The sequence below is a fragment of the Aspergillus uvarum genome (assembly GCF_003184745.1).
Source record: "Aspergillus uvarum CBS 121591 unplaced genomic scaffold BO82scaffold_14, whole genome shotgun sequence".
In the NCBI taxonomy this organism is placed as follows: domain Eukaryota; kingdom Fungi; phylum Ascomycota; class Eurotiomycetes; order Eurotiales; family Aspergillaceae; genus Aspergillus; species Aspergillus uvarum.
Genome location: NW_020291311.1, coordinates 345,569 through 363,982, shown reverse-complemented (window position 1 = coordinate 363,982; position 18,414 = coordinate 345,569). Strand labels below are relative to the sequence as shown.

The 18,414-nt window shown below is 52.4% G+C and overlaps 6 protein-coding genes across 6 annotated transcripts; 2 read left to right on the top strand and 4 right to left on the bottom strand.

The window, feature by feature from the left end:
* Positions 1-90: 90 nt before the first annotated feature.
* On the top strand, positions 91-1,674 carry BO82DRAFT_352582 (mitochondrial 37S ribosomal protein uS5m). The gene is made up of 2 exons (XM_025634731.1): positions 91-1,247; positions 1,302-1,674. Exons 1-2 carry the CDS (start codon positions 185-187, stop codon positions 1,520-1,522), a joined length of 1,284 nt encoding a protein of 427 aa, XP_025494044.1. The 5' UTR covers positions 91-184; the 3' UTR covers positions 1,523-1,674.
* BO82DRAFT_352581 (serine-leucine-rich repeat protein) lies at positions 1,615-2,701 on the bottom strand. The gene is made up of 2 exons (XM_025634730.1): positions 2,363-2,701; positions 1,615-2,234 (listed from the first exon to the last, which is right to left on the bottom strand). The coding sequence occupies exons 1-2, from the start codon at positions 2,609-2,611 to the stop codon at positions 1,917-1,919; spliced, it is 567 nt and encodes a 188-aa protein (XP_025494043.1). The 5' UTR covers positions 2,612-2,701; the 3' UTR covers positions 1,615-1,916.
* A 1,094-nt stretch (positions 2,702-3,795) lies between these two features.
* On the bottom strand, positions 3,796-6,254 carry BO82DRAFT_35191 (putative serine/threonine protein kinase (Nrc-2)). The gene is made up of 5 exons (XM_025634546.1): positions 5,240-6,254; positions 5,015-5,188; positions 4,837-4,962; positions 4,396-4,777; positions 3,796-4,342 (listed from the first exon to the last, which is right to left on the bottom strand). The coding sequence occupies exons 1-5, from the start codon at positions 6,144-6,146 to the stop codon at positions 3,997-3,999; spliced, it is 1,935 nt and encodes a 644-aa protein (XP_025494042.1). The 5' UTR covers positions 6,147-6,254; the 3' UTR covers positions 3,796-3,996.
* Positions 6,255-8,437: 2,183 nt separating this feature from the next.
* Positions 8,438-11,538, bottom strand: BO82DRAFT_331145 (uncharacterized protein; the record flags this gene model as incomplete). The annotated part of the gene is made up of 3 exons (XM_025633129.1): positions 11,177-11,538; positions 9,070-11,086; positions 8,438-8,966 (listed from the first exon to the last, which is right to left on the bottom strand). The coding sequence occupies exons 1-3, from the start codon at positions 11,256-11,258 to the stop codon at positions 8,438-8,440; spliced, it is 2,628 nt and encodes an 875-aa protein (XP_025494041.1). The 5' UTR covers positions 11,259-11,538.
* Positions 11,539-12,075: 537 nt separating this feature from the next.
* BO82DRAFT_352577 (uncharacterized protein) lies at positions 12,076-13,611 on the bottom strand. Its single transcript, XM_025634729.1, has one exon. The coding sequence runs from the start codon at positions 13,432-13,434 to the stop codon at positions 12,232-12,234; it is 1,203 nt and encodes a 400-aa protein (XP_025494040.1). The 5' UTR covers positions 13,435-13,611; the 3' UTR covers positions 12,076-12,231.
* A 1,348-nt stretch (positions 13,612-14,959) lies between these two features.
* On the top strand, positions 14,960-18,377 carry BO82DRAFT_331140 (putative MYB DNA binding protein (Tbf1)). The gene is made up of 4 exons (XM_025633128.1): positions 14,960-15,131; positions 15,308-15,936; positions 16,009-16,662; positions 16,718-18,377. The coding sequence occupies exons 1-4, from the start codon at positions 15,044-15,046 to the stop codon at positions 18,032-18,034; spliced, it is 2,688 nt and encodes an 895-aa protein (XP_025494039.1). The 5' UTR covers positions 14,960-15,043; the 3' UTR covers positions 18,035-18,377.
* The last annotated feature ends 37 nt before the right edge of the window (positions 18,378-18,414 follow it).

Genomic DNA, 18,414 nt, shown 5'->3' with positions numbered 1-18,414 from the left:
TCTGTTTCTCTCCAGGCTCTCTCCGATCTCAATCTTCAATTCCCCTTCAGTCACCGCGGACTTGCCTCGAGCTACCTCCCCCCCCCCCCCCCCCCCTCCCTTTCTCTCTCTTTCTCCCTTTCCTCTAAAGCTCTCAATTGGCCTCTGCTGGCCAGAGAGCTTACTTCTTCTCTCACCGTTCACCATGAGTTTCACTCGTCCCGCCCGATGCATGCTATGCAACTTCTCGCGAGCCGCCTCGGCGGCTCCTCGCGTCCCTCGCCGTCAATTCCACCCTTCTCCCTTCCGACTTAACGAACAGAAGCCGAAAGACCCTGCCGTGCCCGTGACGGAGACCTCGAAGACGACAAAAGAGGCGGTGGTCAAGCAGAAGCTGGATGAGATCACGCGGAATATGAAGGCGGAGAGCCTGCGGCCCTACACGGAGGAGGAGCTGGCCCAGCTGCGGGAGGTTTACAGCGCGCAGCAGGTGGCGGCGATCGAGGCCGGCGAGGCGGCGATCGACCCCAAGGACTTCGCGGAGCAGTTCGCCGTCCGCACGGATCCGATGCGGCTGAAGTACCTGGACGACTTCTCGCACGTCGAGCCCGGGGTCGACAAGCACGTGCGGGCGCCCGAGACCAACTCGGACCCCAACCAGAAGTTGAAGAGCACGGAGGACTTCATGCAGGACTTCGCCCAGTACATCCACGAGATGCCGCGCGACATGGACGCGGCCCACTTCGTCCGGTGGGCGGAGACCAACCGGATGACCAAGGGCAAGGAGGAGGCCGAACGCCGCCCGCACACCGCGCTGGCGCCGGACTTCTTCCAGGAAGGCGACAAGCTGCGTGTGCCGGAGGATGAGGGCAAGGAGGGCCAGGTCCGGGACCAAAGCCTCCACCGCCCCGCCACGTCGTTGGAGGGCGTTTCGCCGCCGTTGGCGCAACTGATCCAGTCCACGGGCCTTAGCGAGGAGTACATCAAGAGCCTGTCCACCAAGTCGCTGGTGTTCCACTCGGTCACCAACCAGACGCGTCTGGGCAAAGTGCAGCGGTTCTACTGCCTGGCGATCGCCGGCAACCGCGACGGCTTGCTGGGTCTAGGCGAAGCCAAGTCCTTCGAAGCCGCCGATGCTATCGAGCAAGCGAAGTACCGTGCGATCCGGAACATGCGGCCCATCCTGCGATACGAGCAGCGCACCATCTACGGCGATGTGACGGCCAAGGTTGGTGCGATGGATCTGAAGTTGATGACTCGTCCTCCGGGTATGTTTTCTCGGCCCCCCTGTGTCGTCTTGTCATGTGCTAACACGGAATTAGGCTTCGGAATTCGCTGCCAATCCCTCATCTATGAGATGTGTCTTGCCGCCGGTATCACCGATCTCGCTGCCCGGGTCAACCGTTCCAGAAACAAGATGAACACCGTGAAGGCTGCCTACGAGGCGCTCTTGTCGCAGCGTAACCCGGAGGATGTCGCCCGTGCCCGGGGTAAGAAGATGGTCGATGTGCGCAAGGTGTACTACTCTGGACGGGTCTTTTGATTTCTTGCTTTTGCCGGTTTCTGGTTGCGCCATGGCGGTGGTGTAAATAATGGTTTTTTCCCTATGGTGTATTTTGTATCTCTCTCTTCAGTCAACCTGTATTTGTATCCAGCCTATGTTCGGTTATGATAGAACTGAGAACCTGCTCCTTGTCTTGGGAGATTTCTTTAGTAAACCTGTATCCAGCCCATGTGTGGTTAATAGAACTGAGATAACCCCGTTCCTCGTCCCCATTCGAAGTAAGAAAATACATAACCATTTTCATCCCACAGCACCTAACCAGTTTAAAAAAAAAGCAGGGGTATACAACAGACAGCAGACAAACGATACCCAAACTCCGAAGCACCAACCCATACTCCCTCCCCCCCACTCCCAAAGAAAATTCCCGAGAAAGTCAAAACCGTCCCAAAAGACTGACATCCTGCCCATGTCCCTGCTCCTGCCCCTCATCATAATACCCATACCCCTGCTCGTCCTGCTCCCCCTGCTGCTCCCTCTCATACCCCATCGCATCCCCAAACTCCTGCCCCTGCCCCTGGCCGGCAAACTGCTGCCCCTCCGACTCATTGATCATCTGCTGCTGCAACACAATACTATACACACTCGCCTTGAGCAGCGTGCACACGGTGGCGGTCTTGCGCTCGAGATGGCGGAGGCCGTCGAGGGTCATGGAGGCGGGGGCGCCGGCGAGGTCGGCGAGTTTGGTGGAGAGCTAGCCCCATTACCCATTACCTACTGCATTAGCTGATTGTTCCCTATGTGGATTGGGGGATTGAGGGAGCGAGGGGGCCGGGGCGTTGCGCATCAGGCGGGGGGGGGGGAAGGACGAAAAATACCCACCGCGTTCACGTTCCCGAGTAACCGGGCGTACTCGTCGAGGACTTCCTGCTCGAGATCCGAGACGAGGGGGTTGGAGGGGTTGAGGAGGGGGTTGTTGCTGTTGCTGTTGCTGTTGCTGTTGCTGTTGCTGTTGTTGTTGCTGGTGGGGTTGGTGTGGTCGTCGTCTTCGTCGGGGGTCATCGCGGCGGCGGAGGGGTCGTCTTTGATGCTGACGCTGGCGGGGTCGGTGAGGTCGTCGAGGTGGGACATTCTCTTTTCTGGGAAGCCTGGTCGGTGGTTGGGAGAGTGATGCTGGGCTGTAGGCAGTAGATTATGAGCTGCAGGTGGAATTGATCCAACTAGTTCTAGGTCGGGTTTATGGGTTTGCTTTGTTTTGTTTGGGGGCAATGAGAGTCGGCGGGAACTAACTGGTTTGGTCAAATTGTATTACCATGCAGGGCAGTACTGTGTAGGTTCAGTTTCTGTCTATTTATTTTGTAAACACCGGCCTGTGGCGGACTAACTTGGATTCTAAATTCTCAGGAATCACATCTATTCATTGTACATTGCAGGACTTGTCGGATTTCCCTATCTATAAACCAAAAAAAAAAAATAGACAGCGAGAGTCCACAGACCTCAATCGAGAAGAGTTGACCTGAACTGGCTAACTAGAACTGTACCCCACTCCACCTCCACCCCCACTTATCTGCCGATTCAGCCTAAGGTACAGTACTGTACCTTAAACGGGCTTATCTATACAGTGATTTCTATACAGCAAACGCCGGCCACCCAGTAGTAACTCCGACAACGTGGATGATAGTATGCATTGACGGCGTGGCTAGTGTAAGCTGCTGTATTGCCCGGATTTCTTGAACTGACTGGCCGGTAATCTAGCTGAGTGCGTAATCCCTGCCCTGCACCGATGGCAGGAAGGACGGTGGGACTGCTGGCCGACATTTGCAATCAAAGGCAGCCATGTATGTACATTCGATCTATCGAGAATCCCTACGGTATGGTGTATACCTACTACATAGCAGCCACTGTTCATACTTCATATACCACCAATCACTACACCAATCACAAACACTAATACTGATACATAGATTCATTCATATACTAGTAGCATGTATCATTCCCCTCAAGGCACCGGGCCTCTTGGGATACCGCAGCAACAAAGGTGCAGTGCAAGGTGAAAATGGCCGGGTCTTCCCGAGCAATTCAGCAGACCCCAACCTGCTCAAAAAATTGTTTTGATACGATACAACCGAGATCGCAAACGCCGTCTTCTGCAATGGTGACAATATAAACGCAGGACAAGAAAAGAAAAGCAGGCGGAATCACATCGCTGCAACATCCAGCAGAAAAGCAAAAAAAAAAAAAAAAAATCCCGAGAATGGCCATGCATATAATATACGCAAAATGCCATCTATTTACCTGATCATCAGCATGATTCAATTAACACCCCATAAATTAAACCCCGGGAGAAAAGAACCAGTACTCCGGGTGGTAACTGTATGAAAATCGGAAATGGTGAACTCCAATAAGTCTTCATCTTAATGCGTCATGGTCGTGCCAAAGCCCAAGTGTCTGCCTGAACTCTTTCATCAGCCGTCCTTAGACAGAGCGCAGAGCATCCGTCCAGCATTGTAGAATCACTACATATCTCCATCATGGTGGAGAGTGACGCTGTTGAACTCTTCAAACGGATCCGCAACTTCGGCATTAGGTGTAGCCAGACCGGAATCCATGGGAACCCCCTTCATTTTCATCGGTTGGCTGCCTCCGATGTCGACACTGGCGCTCTCCTTGACATTGCGGAAGTTAAGGGTTTCTGTGCCTCGACTTTGGTGTGGGATCATTGGGGGCTTCATATGGCGAATGAGGGCCCATTGCGTCTGTCGGAAGAAAGGATGTGTCTTGACGTCTGAGGCACCAGCCCGAGCTCCGAGACGTTTTGTCTCATCCTTGATCAGCAACTTCCGAATCAGGGACTTGCAAAGACTGCGCATATGTTAGCATCAAGAATATGACGGCAAAGATCAGTGCGATCTTACTTGGAAATCTGCTGAGCCCCAGAGTGTTCAGGGAAAGGCACTTCGTCCCGCAGGATATTGCCAAATGTGGCATTCCTGTTCTTGCCCTTGAAAGGTGTCGTTCCGTATAGCATCTCGTAGATCAGAATGCCCAGAGTCCACCAGTCGACCGCACTAGTATGTCCGCAGCCTTTGATGACCTCTGGAGCGATGTATTCTTCCGTACCCACAAAAGAGTTCGTCCGAAAATCGGCAATACACGACTTCGTGTCGATGGTTGGTAGAGACGTTGTCGAATTGCCACTCCGAGCCGGAATCATGGTAGGTGCACCGCCCGGTCCGGACTGCTTGGACAAATCGAAGTCAGACAACATGATGTGGCCTGATTGATGGAGGAGAATGTCTAAAATACGTCATTGTGAGACATGTCCATGCATTCATTGATCCTGAGGGGCGACATACTTTCAGGTTTCAGATCGCGGTAGATGAATCCCATCAGATGAAGATACTCCAGGGCAGCAGTCACTTCCGCAGCGTAAAAACGGGCGGCGTCTTCCGAAATGCATTTTCCTGGCCGAGTTTGCAGAGCTGGAGCAACCAATTAGCGCCTTGCCTTGACAATCATCTAGACTCAACATACCTCTAAAAAATTCCCCGCCACTGCAATACTCCATGCAGAGGTAAAGATAATCCTCGGACTGGAAAGAGTGATAAAGCGTAACAATAAACGGGTGATTGCTAGTGGCCAAGATTTCCTGCTCGGCCAGCGCGCGCTTGATCTTGTTACGCTTGATCATTTCCTTCTTGCTCAGCACTAGTAAAGTCAGTCAGCAAGTTCTCTCCAAGTTCTCGCGTAGGCGTGCACCTTTCATGGCATAGAGTCGGCTGGTCTTCTTCTCCCGGACCAAATACACCTTGCCCACATCACCCTTGCCTATCAGCTTGATCTTGTCGAAGCTGCCTGGACCGACCTCCACATTCCGCACCTTGATCGAGTTGGAGCTGTATGTTCGGCGAAATGCAACGGAATCTCGGATCTGGCCAGGGGTGGGGATCTTGCCGTCAGCACCAAGTGTCGGCACGGCCAGGTTGATTTCTTGCTCTTCAGACACCTCGACTGTCGTCACTTGAGGAACGAGACTACTCGACCCCACCGGCAAGGGCTCCTGGTCCTGCTCGGCGGTCTGCGGCCGTTCATCAGCCTGACCGCGGGCAAACAGGCCCTGCGCATTGGGCGCCGAAGCGACACGGCGGAGTTTGCGAGCCAACTCTTCCTTGTTGGCGGTGGTGGCCTGCTCGGCGGCGGAGACGCCTTCGACCTGTAACTCGGGGGTATCTGGTGGAGAAGAGGGAATAGATCCATCATTACGATGCTGCAAGGACGGCTGCCCTTGATGTTGGAAATATGGGTTCGCCGTTGCCGTGGGCGAAACGCCTTCGTCTAGCGGGTTTCCTTCACTGGCGACGGTGGTCGAGCGATTGCGACCAATGGTGGGAAGAAATCGGGACTGTCTGAAGGTGGATTTGGATTCGTGTTTGCCAGGTGACGAGGAGAGGTTGCTGGTTTCATGACTCCGATCGCTTCCGCTGTGGTGACTGGCATGGGAGACATTACTGCTGGAGCTGTTGATGCGGAAGAAGTTTCGAATCTTGGTGGGAAAGTGGCTTGAATCGTTTGAATGTTGTTTCTTGGAGGCCAGCGACAGGCTCGGGAAGTTGCCGCGTTTCTCGTTCGTCACCGAGGACGGACTGGAAGCGAAAAGTTGCGTCATGGCCGAAGACTGGAGCCTGGAAAGGACCCAGGGACTCGTCCAGATGGTCCAAAAGGTCCAAAAAGAGGAGGGGATGTGCGGGATGGAATCAAACAGAGCAGACGTGGACAAGAACAAGTGAAGAAGAACACAAAGATGGAGAATTGCGACGGGAGGACGAGGACCCAGCGACGGGCCAGAAGCCGCGGGGGGAGAGAGGGAGGGAAGGCGGTGCTAATCACTGGGTGTGGGTGGTGTGGGTGGTGAACGAACTAACGGGTTTCGCGCCGGAAACTTGGATTGGGGACGCAGTGCCAGAGCCAGTGCCAGAGCCAGTTCCAGCCCGGGAATGATGAGGGGAGGGGAGAGCCTTGACCCGACAACACGGTCGACAACAGTCCGACCGCAACGAAGACGAAGAATGTGTAAAATTAGCCACGAATTGGTGCAGGGGTGGTGGCAGTATGGTGCGGATTGTAGATTGAAACAGAGGTATCACTGACAGAAGAATTGAATGGGAGGAGGAAGGGTAGAGGGGAAATGATAGAGAGAGATAGCATAGAAAGAGGCAAAAGAGGAGACGAGAGAAACAACGACAGACTGCCAGAGTGATAGTAAAAAAGTGGAGACAGGAAGACCGACAGAAGGTGGAGGGAGGGAAAGATGGAAAAGATGGAACAGTCCGCAGCTTACCTAAAGTGAAGTCAGCCCCGGCTGGAGGCGGCGTTGATACTCACTGAGACTCATACACATACGTAACCATACAGTCTTTAAACCGCCACTATCGGAGCCAAATGGAAGCTAAGCCAGCTTAACATTAGTCAATCAACTCATTCCTAACCATTAGGGAACCATCCATAGCACCTGTCATTATTAATTCTGGGAAAAGCATATGATATGCCGTTTTGTCCTTCGATAGTTAAGAATTTCAAGACAAGACCCCAAAGACTAGTCCAAATACTGGATTGAACCAGTCTTACCGTGGCTATGCCACTAGTTCTCCCTCTTCCCCCTCTGCCTTACTGGCCCATACAATAATAATCAACGCCATAATTTCCACCTGGAACAGACAGCTTGCCCTTCTGGACTTTTCCATACTGTATAGCCCATAAGAGAACCACCGTCACCCTCAGGTTCGAGCCAGAACATTACCGTTGACACCAATCATTCCAGCCCAAAGAATCGCACACGCACTGTGCCACCGGCCAGGAACGAACTCCCTGCCCTGGACTGGACTCCGTCCTTCGTCTTCGCCTCGCTCCCTTTGGGGCCCCCCCCCCCACACATCCGACTCTCCTCCGCCGGTCGAATTCTTGGCTGAACATCGCCTGCCTCCCTGTCTGCCCGGTTCGATTTATTTATTTGGTTATTTGGTTATTTTTTTTTTTTTTTTCCCCCAAAAGAATAGCATGAAACCCAGTTGCAGGGCGTGTCGTGTTTCAGTCCTCGCCTTCGCCCAGACCCTACTCCGTCCGTATCTGATCGGGTCTCGTCTCTATGAATCATAAATAACTCTGTCGCAAGAAACTCGTAAACTTGCAGGCCGGTTAAAACCCGGCCATTTCTGGTTCCTTTTCTTGTTGCGGGGTTCGTTTCGTTCATAGTTCCCTGGGAATCTGGGATGGTTCTTTGGGATGTGGGGAAGCAAGCGTAAAAAAACGCGCCGCCTACGCAAGGGAGGAACTTTTCTCGGCCCTCCCAGCCCATAACTTAGTAGGTTCACCCCCATGTTGGAATTTATATTGTCGATCTTGTCATTGGGAAAAATGACATCTCCTACGACTGGCACATTTTCAAATCCAAGTGGAAAAAAAATTGATCCACCTTCAGTACTTTGTACATCTCGGATGCGCCCATGAACTTGACATATCATACGGAATACCATCGGTAAGCATACCTCCAGTCTCCAGTGTCAACCGCTCAGTCGCTCAACCGCAAGCACGTAAAATTCGAGCAATCGCACTTGCATCATGAACTTTCGACTCCTGACGACAGAGTTGCTCGAAGCAGTTGGAACAAATTAACCATGCCATACCTAATCGGAGGGCCTTTTTGCAGATACCAGTCATACAATGTTAAAATCATACAAGAAGAGCAGACGCCAAACCTCCATCTCCAAGACTGGCTGTGGGCATGAAACAGTTTCAACTTCAACCTCACCGCTAATCCGCCCCCAGCCACTGTCTTCCACCATGTCTCACTACGTTGTAACAAAGGAGCAACTTCACCCAAGCCAACACTGCAATCTCCAGGCAAGATGATTCAAGTAGTGCGCCTAGCCTACGCCTCCACTCAAGCAACATTCTTCAGTGCTAGGTTCCGATCCTTCTATCTGGCTTGTACCACAGATTGTCTTTCTGTTTGTGATCATGGACTTGATGCGGCTGCCACTCGTGGTTAACCTCATGTCCAGTCATCGGAGCTGCCCTGCTCTTTCGAGGCACATCTTCCATGCGGGCAAAGTGAGGCAGGATGCCATGTGCATGAACATTCTGGGGAACTGCCAAGGCCATCGTCTTTGGTCCAGCCAGGCCGCGATCTTTTATCAGGCACGGTGCAAGGAGCGGCGAGAAGGAATGCTTCACACTATCCACATTGCTCCGTTGTCTGGACTGTAGAGGGTCGTCTGCAAGGGCAGGGCCGCTCCGCCTGTGCGCCGTCCTGGGATTGCCGAGACCACCAGAGCCAGACATAAGAGCGAGCTGGGTCACGGAGTTGGGAATCTCGAAGAACGGGGTCGTAGGACGCTTCGCAGAACCGGCGCTCCTGTAACATATTCCCATCAGCGTTCTGCCACAATCAATAAGCAACGTCATACCTTTCATGTGACAGGCCTCGCCTCTGTGTGCTCTCGTGACGACCAAGCTCCGTCTTGTGGGAACTGTAGCCACGCATTGACTTAGATCATTGAGAATAAGCACTGGCAACAGAGACAGGAGCTTACTCTCTTTCATGCACAGTGGCCCACGAGTCTGTGGTCGAGACATAGGAAAACATAGAGCGGGCATCTTCTTCCTCCACAGCAACAAAACGACTCTTGTCCACGTCTTCATGGCTCCGAGGCCGATTGCGATACTTGCGGGAGTCCCGGTTAGAGCGCTGCCTCAAGTAGTCCGGCCCCGAGAAATCAGCGGACTTGGATTGGACAGCACCGGCTTTCTCACTCATTTGAGTCGTCACTCTCTGCTCCCCAATGACATTGGCAGCCGAAAAGGTTGGTTGATAGTACCCATCGGGGGTCTGCTTGACCGGCGGCTCAGCGGCTAATTTCAAGTCCTGAAGCAGACCGTCAAGGGAGTTTCCTTGCCGGGTGATCTTTCCCATCTGACGATATACCTGCAGAACCTCTGGAGGCAGATCCTTGCTACATGTTGTCCAAGAAGTCTCATTGCCTTTCGCCCCTTGTGCTTTGTTGTCGGATGTAGTATCATTCTTGGGGTTCGCGGGCGGTACCTTAATAGAGATTGGTCTTCTCGGTTTCAGTCTCTGTGACTGCGTGGGTGCTTTGCTGCTCGTATTTGCCTCTTGCAGTACTGATCCTGGAAGATGACCAAAATAATCAGTCGACCCTTGCCATGGCATCAATGGCATTGGTGTTGAACTCCCTGTCGCGTGACTGGACAGCTGTGGTGGAAATGCTGTTGCCAGGCGCGGCATAGCGAACGGTGGGACTACGCTATCTGAGCTGGAACTGCATATGGCTTGTCCGAACAAAGCTGGGTGATTCGCAGCATTGCCGGCAAGATACATTCCGGTAGGAGGTGCTGATTCCGACATGCCCGCATGGCTGCCCAACGTGTTCATTCTGATTTTTGCAGAGGCGAATTCAAGATGCTCTCTGTAAATGCGGACTGTATCCAGTTCTTTAACCAGACCGACACGTTGCTCGACCAACAGCTGCTTAGTTGGAGGGTCTAGATCCCAGGTGTGCATCGCCATGTATCTGTCCAAGCGTGAGAGTTGAGCCGATAGGTTGTCGTGCTCCTTAGTCGCATCATTGAGAGACTTCTGGTAGAGGGGAGTCGGCATCACGGCGGGTGTAACTTGCTGAGATTGCATCCCCACTTGCCCGTTGATGAGCTGATGCCATTGATTTGCTGCAGGCGTACAGGGCATGCCATATCCTGAGTAAAACGGGCTCATTAAAGGCGTAGCACCTCCACTACTAGCGATGCTGCCGGCCGAAAAGTCCGACGCCGTTGAGATTGTCGGATGCGGCTGGACTGAGGGAGAAAAGTGGGGTAATGGATTTGGGGGGCTCAGGACATCATACAAAGTCGGCTGCCAAATACATGGGTTTGCATAGTTCAACATCGGAAACTCCGGCGCAGCAGGTATATGATACTCTGGGGCTTGCAGTTCAGGTTCCAGAAGCTGCTGGGTATCAGTCGGCCATGGCATGGCGAGCGAATGGAGCAATCCTGAAGGCCCTGCAGCAGAGAGAAGGTTTGGTGTTTGTCCTAAGGTCTGCAGGTACGGATCAAAGCTTCCATAAGGGGGAAAGATGCAATTCACAGGTACACCAGCAGACTGGGAACCATGTCTTGAAAGTCCGATGCCATCAGCCGTGTCCTTGGCTGGTAGAGTCTCCTGCTCGAAATCATTTTGGTTCTCTGCTGCAGATGTAACCAAGCATTTCCTGTCATCACCGATTTTCTGCTGCTGCTGGTACGTAGGCAGCTTCATCTTTGGGGGTGCCTCCATCGGAACAATTCGACCCCCGGCTGTGACACGTTGATGCTTTGGGGATGTGTGTTCCTTGAGAAACTGAGCAAAGCCTGAGTTGTTCTGTACACGATGGCTGCACGGTGGATCACTTGGCTGACGTGCGGTAGATCTCAAAGGGAGTTCGGGGGGTGCAGTTGTTCTTTCACTCTGACGCGAGAAATTCGATACGTTTCTTGACCGGTTGATGGATTGTTCGGACAACACGCTCGTACTATGTTGGCGGAGCAAGTTGCCTACATAAGGTCGGTCAGGGTCAGTCCAACTCATAGGTGGCCATGGCTCCTGGGGTATCTCTCTTGCTCCAGCACGCGAGTAGGACGTACTGCCAACCTCACTGAATCTGTTGATATCGATCCGTGCATTGCAGCGCATCCCCATGAGAGCAGAGATATCATATCTAGCCATGGCGGCTGGGATAAAAGAGGATAGGAGAGGAGAAGAACAGAAAGCAAGGGAAGGGGTAAGGTTGAACCTCGACAATGAATGGGATGTGACGCGTTTCAAACCAAGTTTTATGGACTAGAACAAGAGGACGGAGCAAGACTCAAAGATATCGATCGGGGTGGGCAATATGGTTAAGATTGAGGTTGGAGGTTGTTGTAGGATACGCACCTGCCAAAACACTTATTCTCTATAGATGGAAAGCGCGTCCGTCCCTCCGTCAAGCGAGTAGACACAAATCAAGAGCTTAGCACTGATGCTAGGAAGGTTATGATTAATGGATTGAGGTCTGGATGTTCCTATGAGTAATAGCGAAAAGCCTGAGACAACAGGTGCGAACTAGCTCTCGCTTTCAAGTGACAGTTATGTGAGGTCTATTTGCATCCACAATAGCAAGTTTCCGACAAGCCTTTCTTGAGAAAATGTTGTCTATTGCCTTGAAACAAATTACAATGCGAATTTGCTATAGCTCACAACTTGGAACATGGCCCTGACTACTACACCTGGGACAAGCTTGTAGTATTTAAAACTTGTTTCTTCGGCTGGTCTTTTATCTTCTTACTTCAAAGTTGATGCATAGTAGCACTCAAACGGTATTTCTTTAAAGATAAAAGACCAAATCAACCTTCTCTATGCTATATAGTGTATCAATGTCTATTGTTGCATCCATGATAATGAACATATAACCCGCATCCTATCACTGACAAGATGGGATGAAGAACCTCGATCCCTAAGTAGCATAGAGACTAGTATCACAATGTCCACTTATTATAGTTATTAGTGCCTATTAATTATGACTTCAGTTAACCAATATCAATGATCGCCTTGATCTTTCGTTGAAAATCACTTTTTGTCCATACCATAACGCCCAACCCAGGAAAATAGCCCAAGCTTGAGTATTAGTAAACAAAACCTCAACCAGCGCAAAGCATTTTGATCACATATTTTCCCGCAGAGCTAGATTTGAATCACTGGCCAACTTGATTCCCCCTTTGATGTCGGTGAGGTTCGACTTGTACCGCCGGTTCATTCGAATGCCAAAGAACAAGAACCCAGCTGCGGCAACCATACCAATCGCAACAAGGGTGACAATGGCGCCAATGACACCTGCCACGCCAGGTGTTATACTGGTGTTGCTCTTGCTACCATTCTGGATCGACGAAGCATCAGCATCGTCGGCTTCCTCCAGGATTCCGGGACAGAACACCGCTGAGCTGGCGCCGCACTGGAGACACCACGCTTCGGTGGAGTTGAGGGCGAACTTGGTCAACTCCTCCTCAAACTCCGAGTACGAGACATCCGTGTTGCTGGGGCTGAGCCCGAACAGGGGATAGGGATGGAACTCTGCTTCGTCATCGGTCCCATTACGCAAGAGGAACCGCACGTACAGCTGGGATGGATCAGGGTAGATCGGGTAGGAGTCGCTTTCGAGGCTGAAGAGCTCGAAAATGATCGATGCACCGAGCGCAGGTCGCGAGTAGAAGTTCGACTGCTGCGGGGATGGGAGTCGTAGGAGGGATGCGAGAGCCACCGCCGGCTCGGCGTTGCCGAAGAGGAAGGTCAGTTTGCTGCTGTCGCCCCGGTTGTAGATGTTGGTGTTGAAAGCATCTAAGACACGAGACGCCATGGATCGGCCCGCCACAGCGCGAACATTGCTGCTCTGAATGGGACTGGAGGCTGTGGTGTTGCCATTAGTCGCAAAGGTGTACTGGTCTGCGTACCAGTTGGCGAGCTTGATGTCGTCTTCGTTCAGGCTGTGGAGGAGCGATTCATTGTGCAAGTACTGGTACTGGAGGAATTCAGATATGGAAACAGCGTTGAGGTAATTGGCTGATGAGCGATCGAATGTGTCTCTTAAGGAGAATTCATACAGACGATTGTAGAACGCCCCGGATGTCTGGACTAGGTCTTGAGTCTCAGGGCTGTTTCGGTACTCCAGGTCGGCAGTTTGATGCAACATGCAGTTTTGGTGGCCTGCCACGATCACTGACTGAGGATCGTCGAGGCTCGCACTAACGACGCGGGAATACTGATATCCACCCAGAGGTCCTGTAGTTACGGAGCCATTCGACATGAGGAAAATGGGATCAAAGAATTGAGCATCGTATGTCTCATTCAACGCCGGATAGAGACCCTGCATGAAGGCCTGGGCGGAGGCAATCACGGAGGCGTCCGTGGTGGCCAAGATATCGATGTCTTCATCTGCAAGTACATAGGAGGAAATCCGTTCGATTCTCGTACTGGGACTAACGTCCGTCGAATGAATCGCGACATATCGATCACGGAAGGCCGACCCAGCAGCATACAGCTCACTGGCGCCATAGGGTGTCACTACATTCTCACGGGGAAGCGCTGTCGGGACGCTGTCTCCGTGCAATGTATAGGCAAAGACAGCCCAGACCTGTTCTTTCAGGTTTTGTGCCGATACTGGAATAGCATTTTGCAGCAGAGCGATAGCAAGCGCCAAGAGAATGTCGCGCGAGGACCGCATCTTTCAGGCTGGAAGTATGAATGAGTCTAGTAGTGTATAATGTTCATAGGATTGATGCTTGTTCAACTTCAAGACTCCAAGACTCCGACTGACAGAGCCGAAAGGAACGAGACAGGGCTGGGAGGACTCAAGCATATATGCTGGGAACTGGAACAGTCGTGCTGATGGAACAGTATCTTCTAGTGTACTAATTAGCCTGATAAGTCTACCAGGCCTTCGTCCTATCTTGACCTTCGGGGCTCATTTCCATGGTTCCGATATTGATGCAATGAGGTGCTCCTGTCGTTACCTTGTTCCAGATTCATTGGAGAGCCATATCAACCACTATAGGAGTCTAGCCAGAGGAACCAGTACTGAAGCTGCCGCATTTTGTACTGGCATGGCCATCTTCGAACATCGAATGTTTGCTGTCCTGCTCATTGCTGCCACCTTGACGAGCTTAACGGACGCTTCATAGCATGACAATATCACGGCCACAAGACTTCCATGACCTGCTAGTTTGCTCATGGTGGAAAGAGTGTCCAATTGGCCTGGAGCACTCCGGTGAAACTTCGCAGCAGACTACATGACCGTGTTGATGAGTCGATGACGCCTAGACGGAAGGTAGCATTCAGGTGGACGCAACCATGGGAGTCACCACCCCGCTGTAGCAGAGGACAGGGTAGATTCCAGTAGAAGCAAATCTTGCAGATGAAGAGGGACATGACTGTCAGTCAACAACAAGCTGTATTATGGATAAGTAGTCGCAATCAAGTCGAAGTGTTGAAGGAAGGAAGTATTCAGGTAGCCAGGAGGCACGCTAAGTCCTAAAGCGGGATTGGTGATCGCTGGATCTATAAGTTTGACAACTGGCGGCTGAAGACTACTACTTAGTAGCCTGGGAAGTAGCCTAAATAGTATGCAGGTGTACAGTACATTACCCAGTAGCTGGAGAGGGAGGTAGTAAGAATTGTCAACATAGAATGAAGGTAAAACACATAGCAGTGAACAATTCGAAGTGCACTGTAGTTACCTATTTCCTAGTAACACCCGGTTGCTGACCCAAAAGAGAAGCAGGCCGAATTCCGGCCGGGGGGGGGTTGTTACTCAGTAGAAAAATCTGACTGAGTAGTCAGCAGCTGGAGAACCTCCGTCCCTCCGCCCGTCTCAACTTAACCTAACCACTTCTAAAGCCCTACGCTTGCGCCCTACCCCTAAGCCCTCATTTCTGCTCTTGGAAAGGACAGGCATCTCCCTCCCATCGGGAATCGTCCCTATCATGGCCGACATAACTGCGACAGGCCCGAAAGTTGAGGATTCTATAACCTCCGAACTCCCTCCGCTCCCGACCGAGACTGACAGCCATGGTGAGTTGTGCTGGGGGCGACCTGAGAAGGAGGCGTTTCGCCCCCGTTTCCTGCTTGCTCTGAACCCAACCAAATCCGATCTAAACAATCATTGCATGGCTTCCAGGCCTTCACAAGGCGACACAGTGCTACTGCTCAATTACTTTACTATGATGCTAACTTGCTGTCTTCTCAAGTGACCCCCAAACTGTCGCATCCCCTCGAAGAAGAGGATGGCTCGGTGTCGCCTCGGGCTTCCAAAAAACGTCGCCTCGAATCCGAGCCGGCCGACCTCGTCTTGCCACCACACCCCAGTGAATTGACAGCAGACCAAGTTCCTGGAAATCAGATTGAACAAGAACTAGCATCTGCGTTGGGCCCCAGTATCGTGGACACGGTGGAACACCCAGGAGATACCCCGACTCAACTCGACGGCGCTCACCTCGATGGCACTCAACTCGACAGCGCTCACCTCGATGGCGCTCACCTCGATGGCGCTCACCTCGATGGTGCTCAACTCGAAGGCGCTCACCTCGATGGCGCTCAACTCGAAGGCGCCCACCTCGATGGCGCTCAACTCGGTGGTGCTCAACTCGATGGCACGGCAACGGATACCGCAGTTGCGCCCGAGACATCTGCCGACATTGATTCGGATATGGCCACCGTGATTTCGAGCATCATGAATCACGCCGAACGTGTAGAGGAACAAGTTGTGATCGGTCAGCAACAGCTGGCGGATACCGCAAGTCCGGCCCCGAAAGGCATGGTTTTCGTCAAGGCCAACTCCCACCTGAAGACTCAGAGTTTGCCTATTTTGGACAACCTGGTATGTGAAACAATGTTCGAGACGCACTTGAGACGCAAGAACGAAAGCAACTGACATACCACTCCCCTATAGTCTACCCAAATCCTCTCTTTGCTTGCCAAGTCCTCGTACCAAGAAATCACCTCATTCGTTTCCGAGCCGGAGACGGAGAGTGGCCAAGCCTACGCTACCATGCGCTCGTTGTTCGACCACACGAAGAAGGTCTACTCTACCAAGAAGTCTTTTCTGTCTCCGACTGAATTGGAGCTTACTGAGTCGTCGCAAGTTGATATCATTCGAAAGGCGAACCTGGCGTCCTTCGTCTCCAGCATCTTTGGCACACAGGAAATCGGATTTTCAGAACTCAATGACAACTTCCTGGATGTGTTTGTTCCCGAAGGCGGTCGTCTTCTCAAGGTGCAGGGTGCTTTGTTCCTGGAACTCAAGACTCAGGCTTTCATTGCGTCCATGAACAATTCAGAGCGAACCCGAACCGAGTTACTCTATGACCTTTTCCCAGATGACCTGGAGCAACAACTCCTGGACCGCCGCCCAGGAACTCGCCAGCTGGCTCCCAGTGAGGCCGACTTTGTCAAGCGCGCCGGATCGCGCCGTGACATTCTACTTAGTGACGTCAATAACGAGGAAGCCATGAAAGCCTTGCCAGACAAATACCATTGGGAGGACTTCCTTCGAGACCTGAGCTCTTACATCACCAAGAATTTTGATACTATCAGCAACCAACAGGTCTGGCTCCCCCTTGCTCCTACCTTGACTATCCAGTGTGCTAACGGCGAGCCAGACGAAAAAGATCACCAAGGGTCGCCAGCCATCCTCATCAAATGGAGAATCTCAAGAACCTCCCAGCGCCCCCCTTCAAGGCCAATTCCCAGTCTCGACGCAGCCACCGGATGTTCCCGTCGACCGTAACATGCACGGTGATCTTGTTGCTCGTGCGGCGCGTGCGGCGCAGATCGCTCTCCAAGGCCATGGATTAAGGCGCTCTCAACAGCAGCAGCAGTACCAGCAACAGCAATCTCAGCAGAACCAACAACAGCCACAACAGGTGCACCAGCCCCAGCAGCACCAGCCCCAGCAGCATCATCAGCAACACACAATTCACCAGCCCCAGCAGATGCAGCAACAGCAGGCCCATCAGCACGCACAGCCGCAGGGCGGTCAGATCTTGCATGGGTATTCTGCTGCTCAGCCGACGGGTCAGATGCCTCACCAGCAGACTCACCAGCAACCTTACCATCACAGTCCAGCGCCATCTGGCTACCAGCACCCGCCCAGCCAGCTCACATTCCAGCCAAGCCCTCTTCAGGCCAATTTCCAGCAATACAGCCATGTGACCCCCGCGTCGATCCCACGACCCAACTCGGCTGCTGCCAATCACGGATACATGCCCGGGATACCACACTATTCTCAATCGCAGCCCACCCAGGTCCTCTATGAGCGGGCTCGCATGGCAGCATCTGCCAAGTCATCGCCTAGCAGCCGCAAATCCGGGTTGCCTAGTCAGCGTCGTCCCTGGACAACTGAAGAGGAGAATGCGTTGATGGCAGGTTTGGATCGCGTCAAGGGACCCCACTGGAGTCAGATCCTCGCCATGTTTGGCCCTGGAGGAACCATAAGTGAGGCCCTGAAAGATCGCAACCAGGTCCAACTCAAGGACAAGGCTCGTAACCTGAAGCTGTTCTTCCTCAAGAGTGGCATCGAGGTGCCCTACTACCTGAAGTTCGTAACGGGTGAATTGAAGACTCGCGCCCCAGCCCAGGCTGCCAAGCGGGAAGCTCGCGAGCGGCAGAAGAAGCAGGGCGAGGAAGACAAGGCTCATGTGGAAGGCATTAAGGGTATGATGGCCCTTGCCGGCGCCCATGCTCAGCCAGTTGGTATGGGTCACGGGCACGATGCCATGTCTGCCTCCCCTGGACTGACACATGACCCCAATGCTCATTCCGCCTTCGACCAGACGGCGGAGCAGAACCTGATGCAGACCCTCGGTCAGGAGGTGCATGGAGAGTCTTTCGGACAACCCCAGCATCATCATCACCAGCATCACCCGCACCCGCATCATCAGGACCATGTTGATCCGAATATGCATTTGGGTCAGTGATGAGACCGAGGCTCATGCTCAAACACCAATTAGCTTCACTTCTCGGTTTTACTTCTTTCCTCCCTTGATCGAGTTGTATTATTTCTCATGGTTCTTTCTTTTCTCTTCTTCGCTGGGGATTCTGAGCGGTTTTTACTGTCTACGACTGTCTATTTTCTGTGATTCTTTGGTGGGATTGTATGAGGGTTGATGCATATGGTGCGAATGGAGCACGAAGCTGTAGGAGTATCTTGCGGATTGTACAACAATAACTGAATAATCATGTTTTCTTACTTACTTTCTGTCTTTGTTCATTCTCACTGAATAATACTAAAGGAGGACAAACAAGTGTTCAGTCATAATGAAAGTGCCTAGCTTATGCTTGCCAGTTGGTGCTCCAG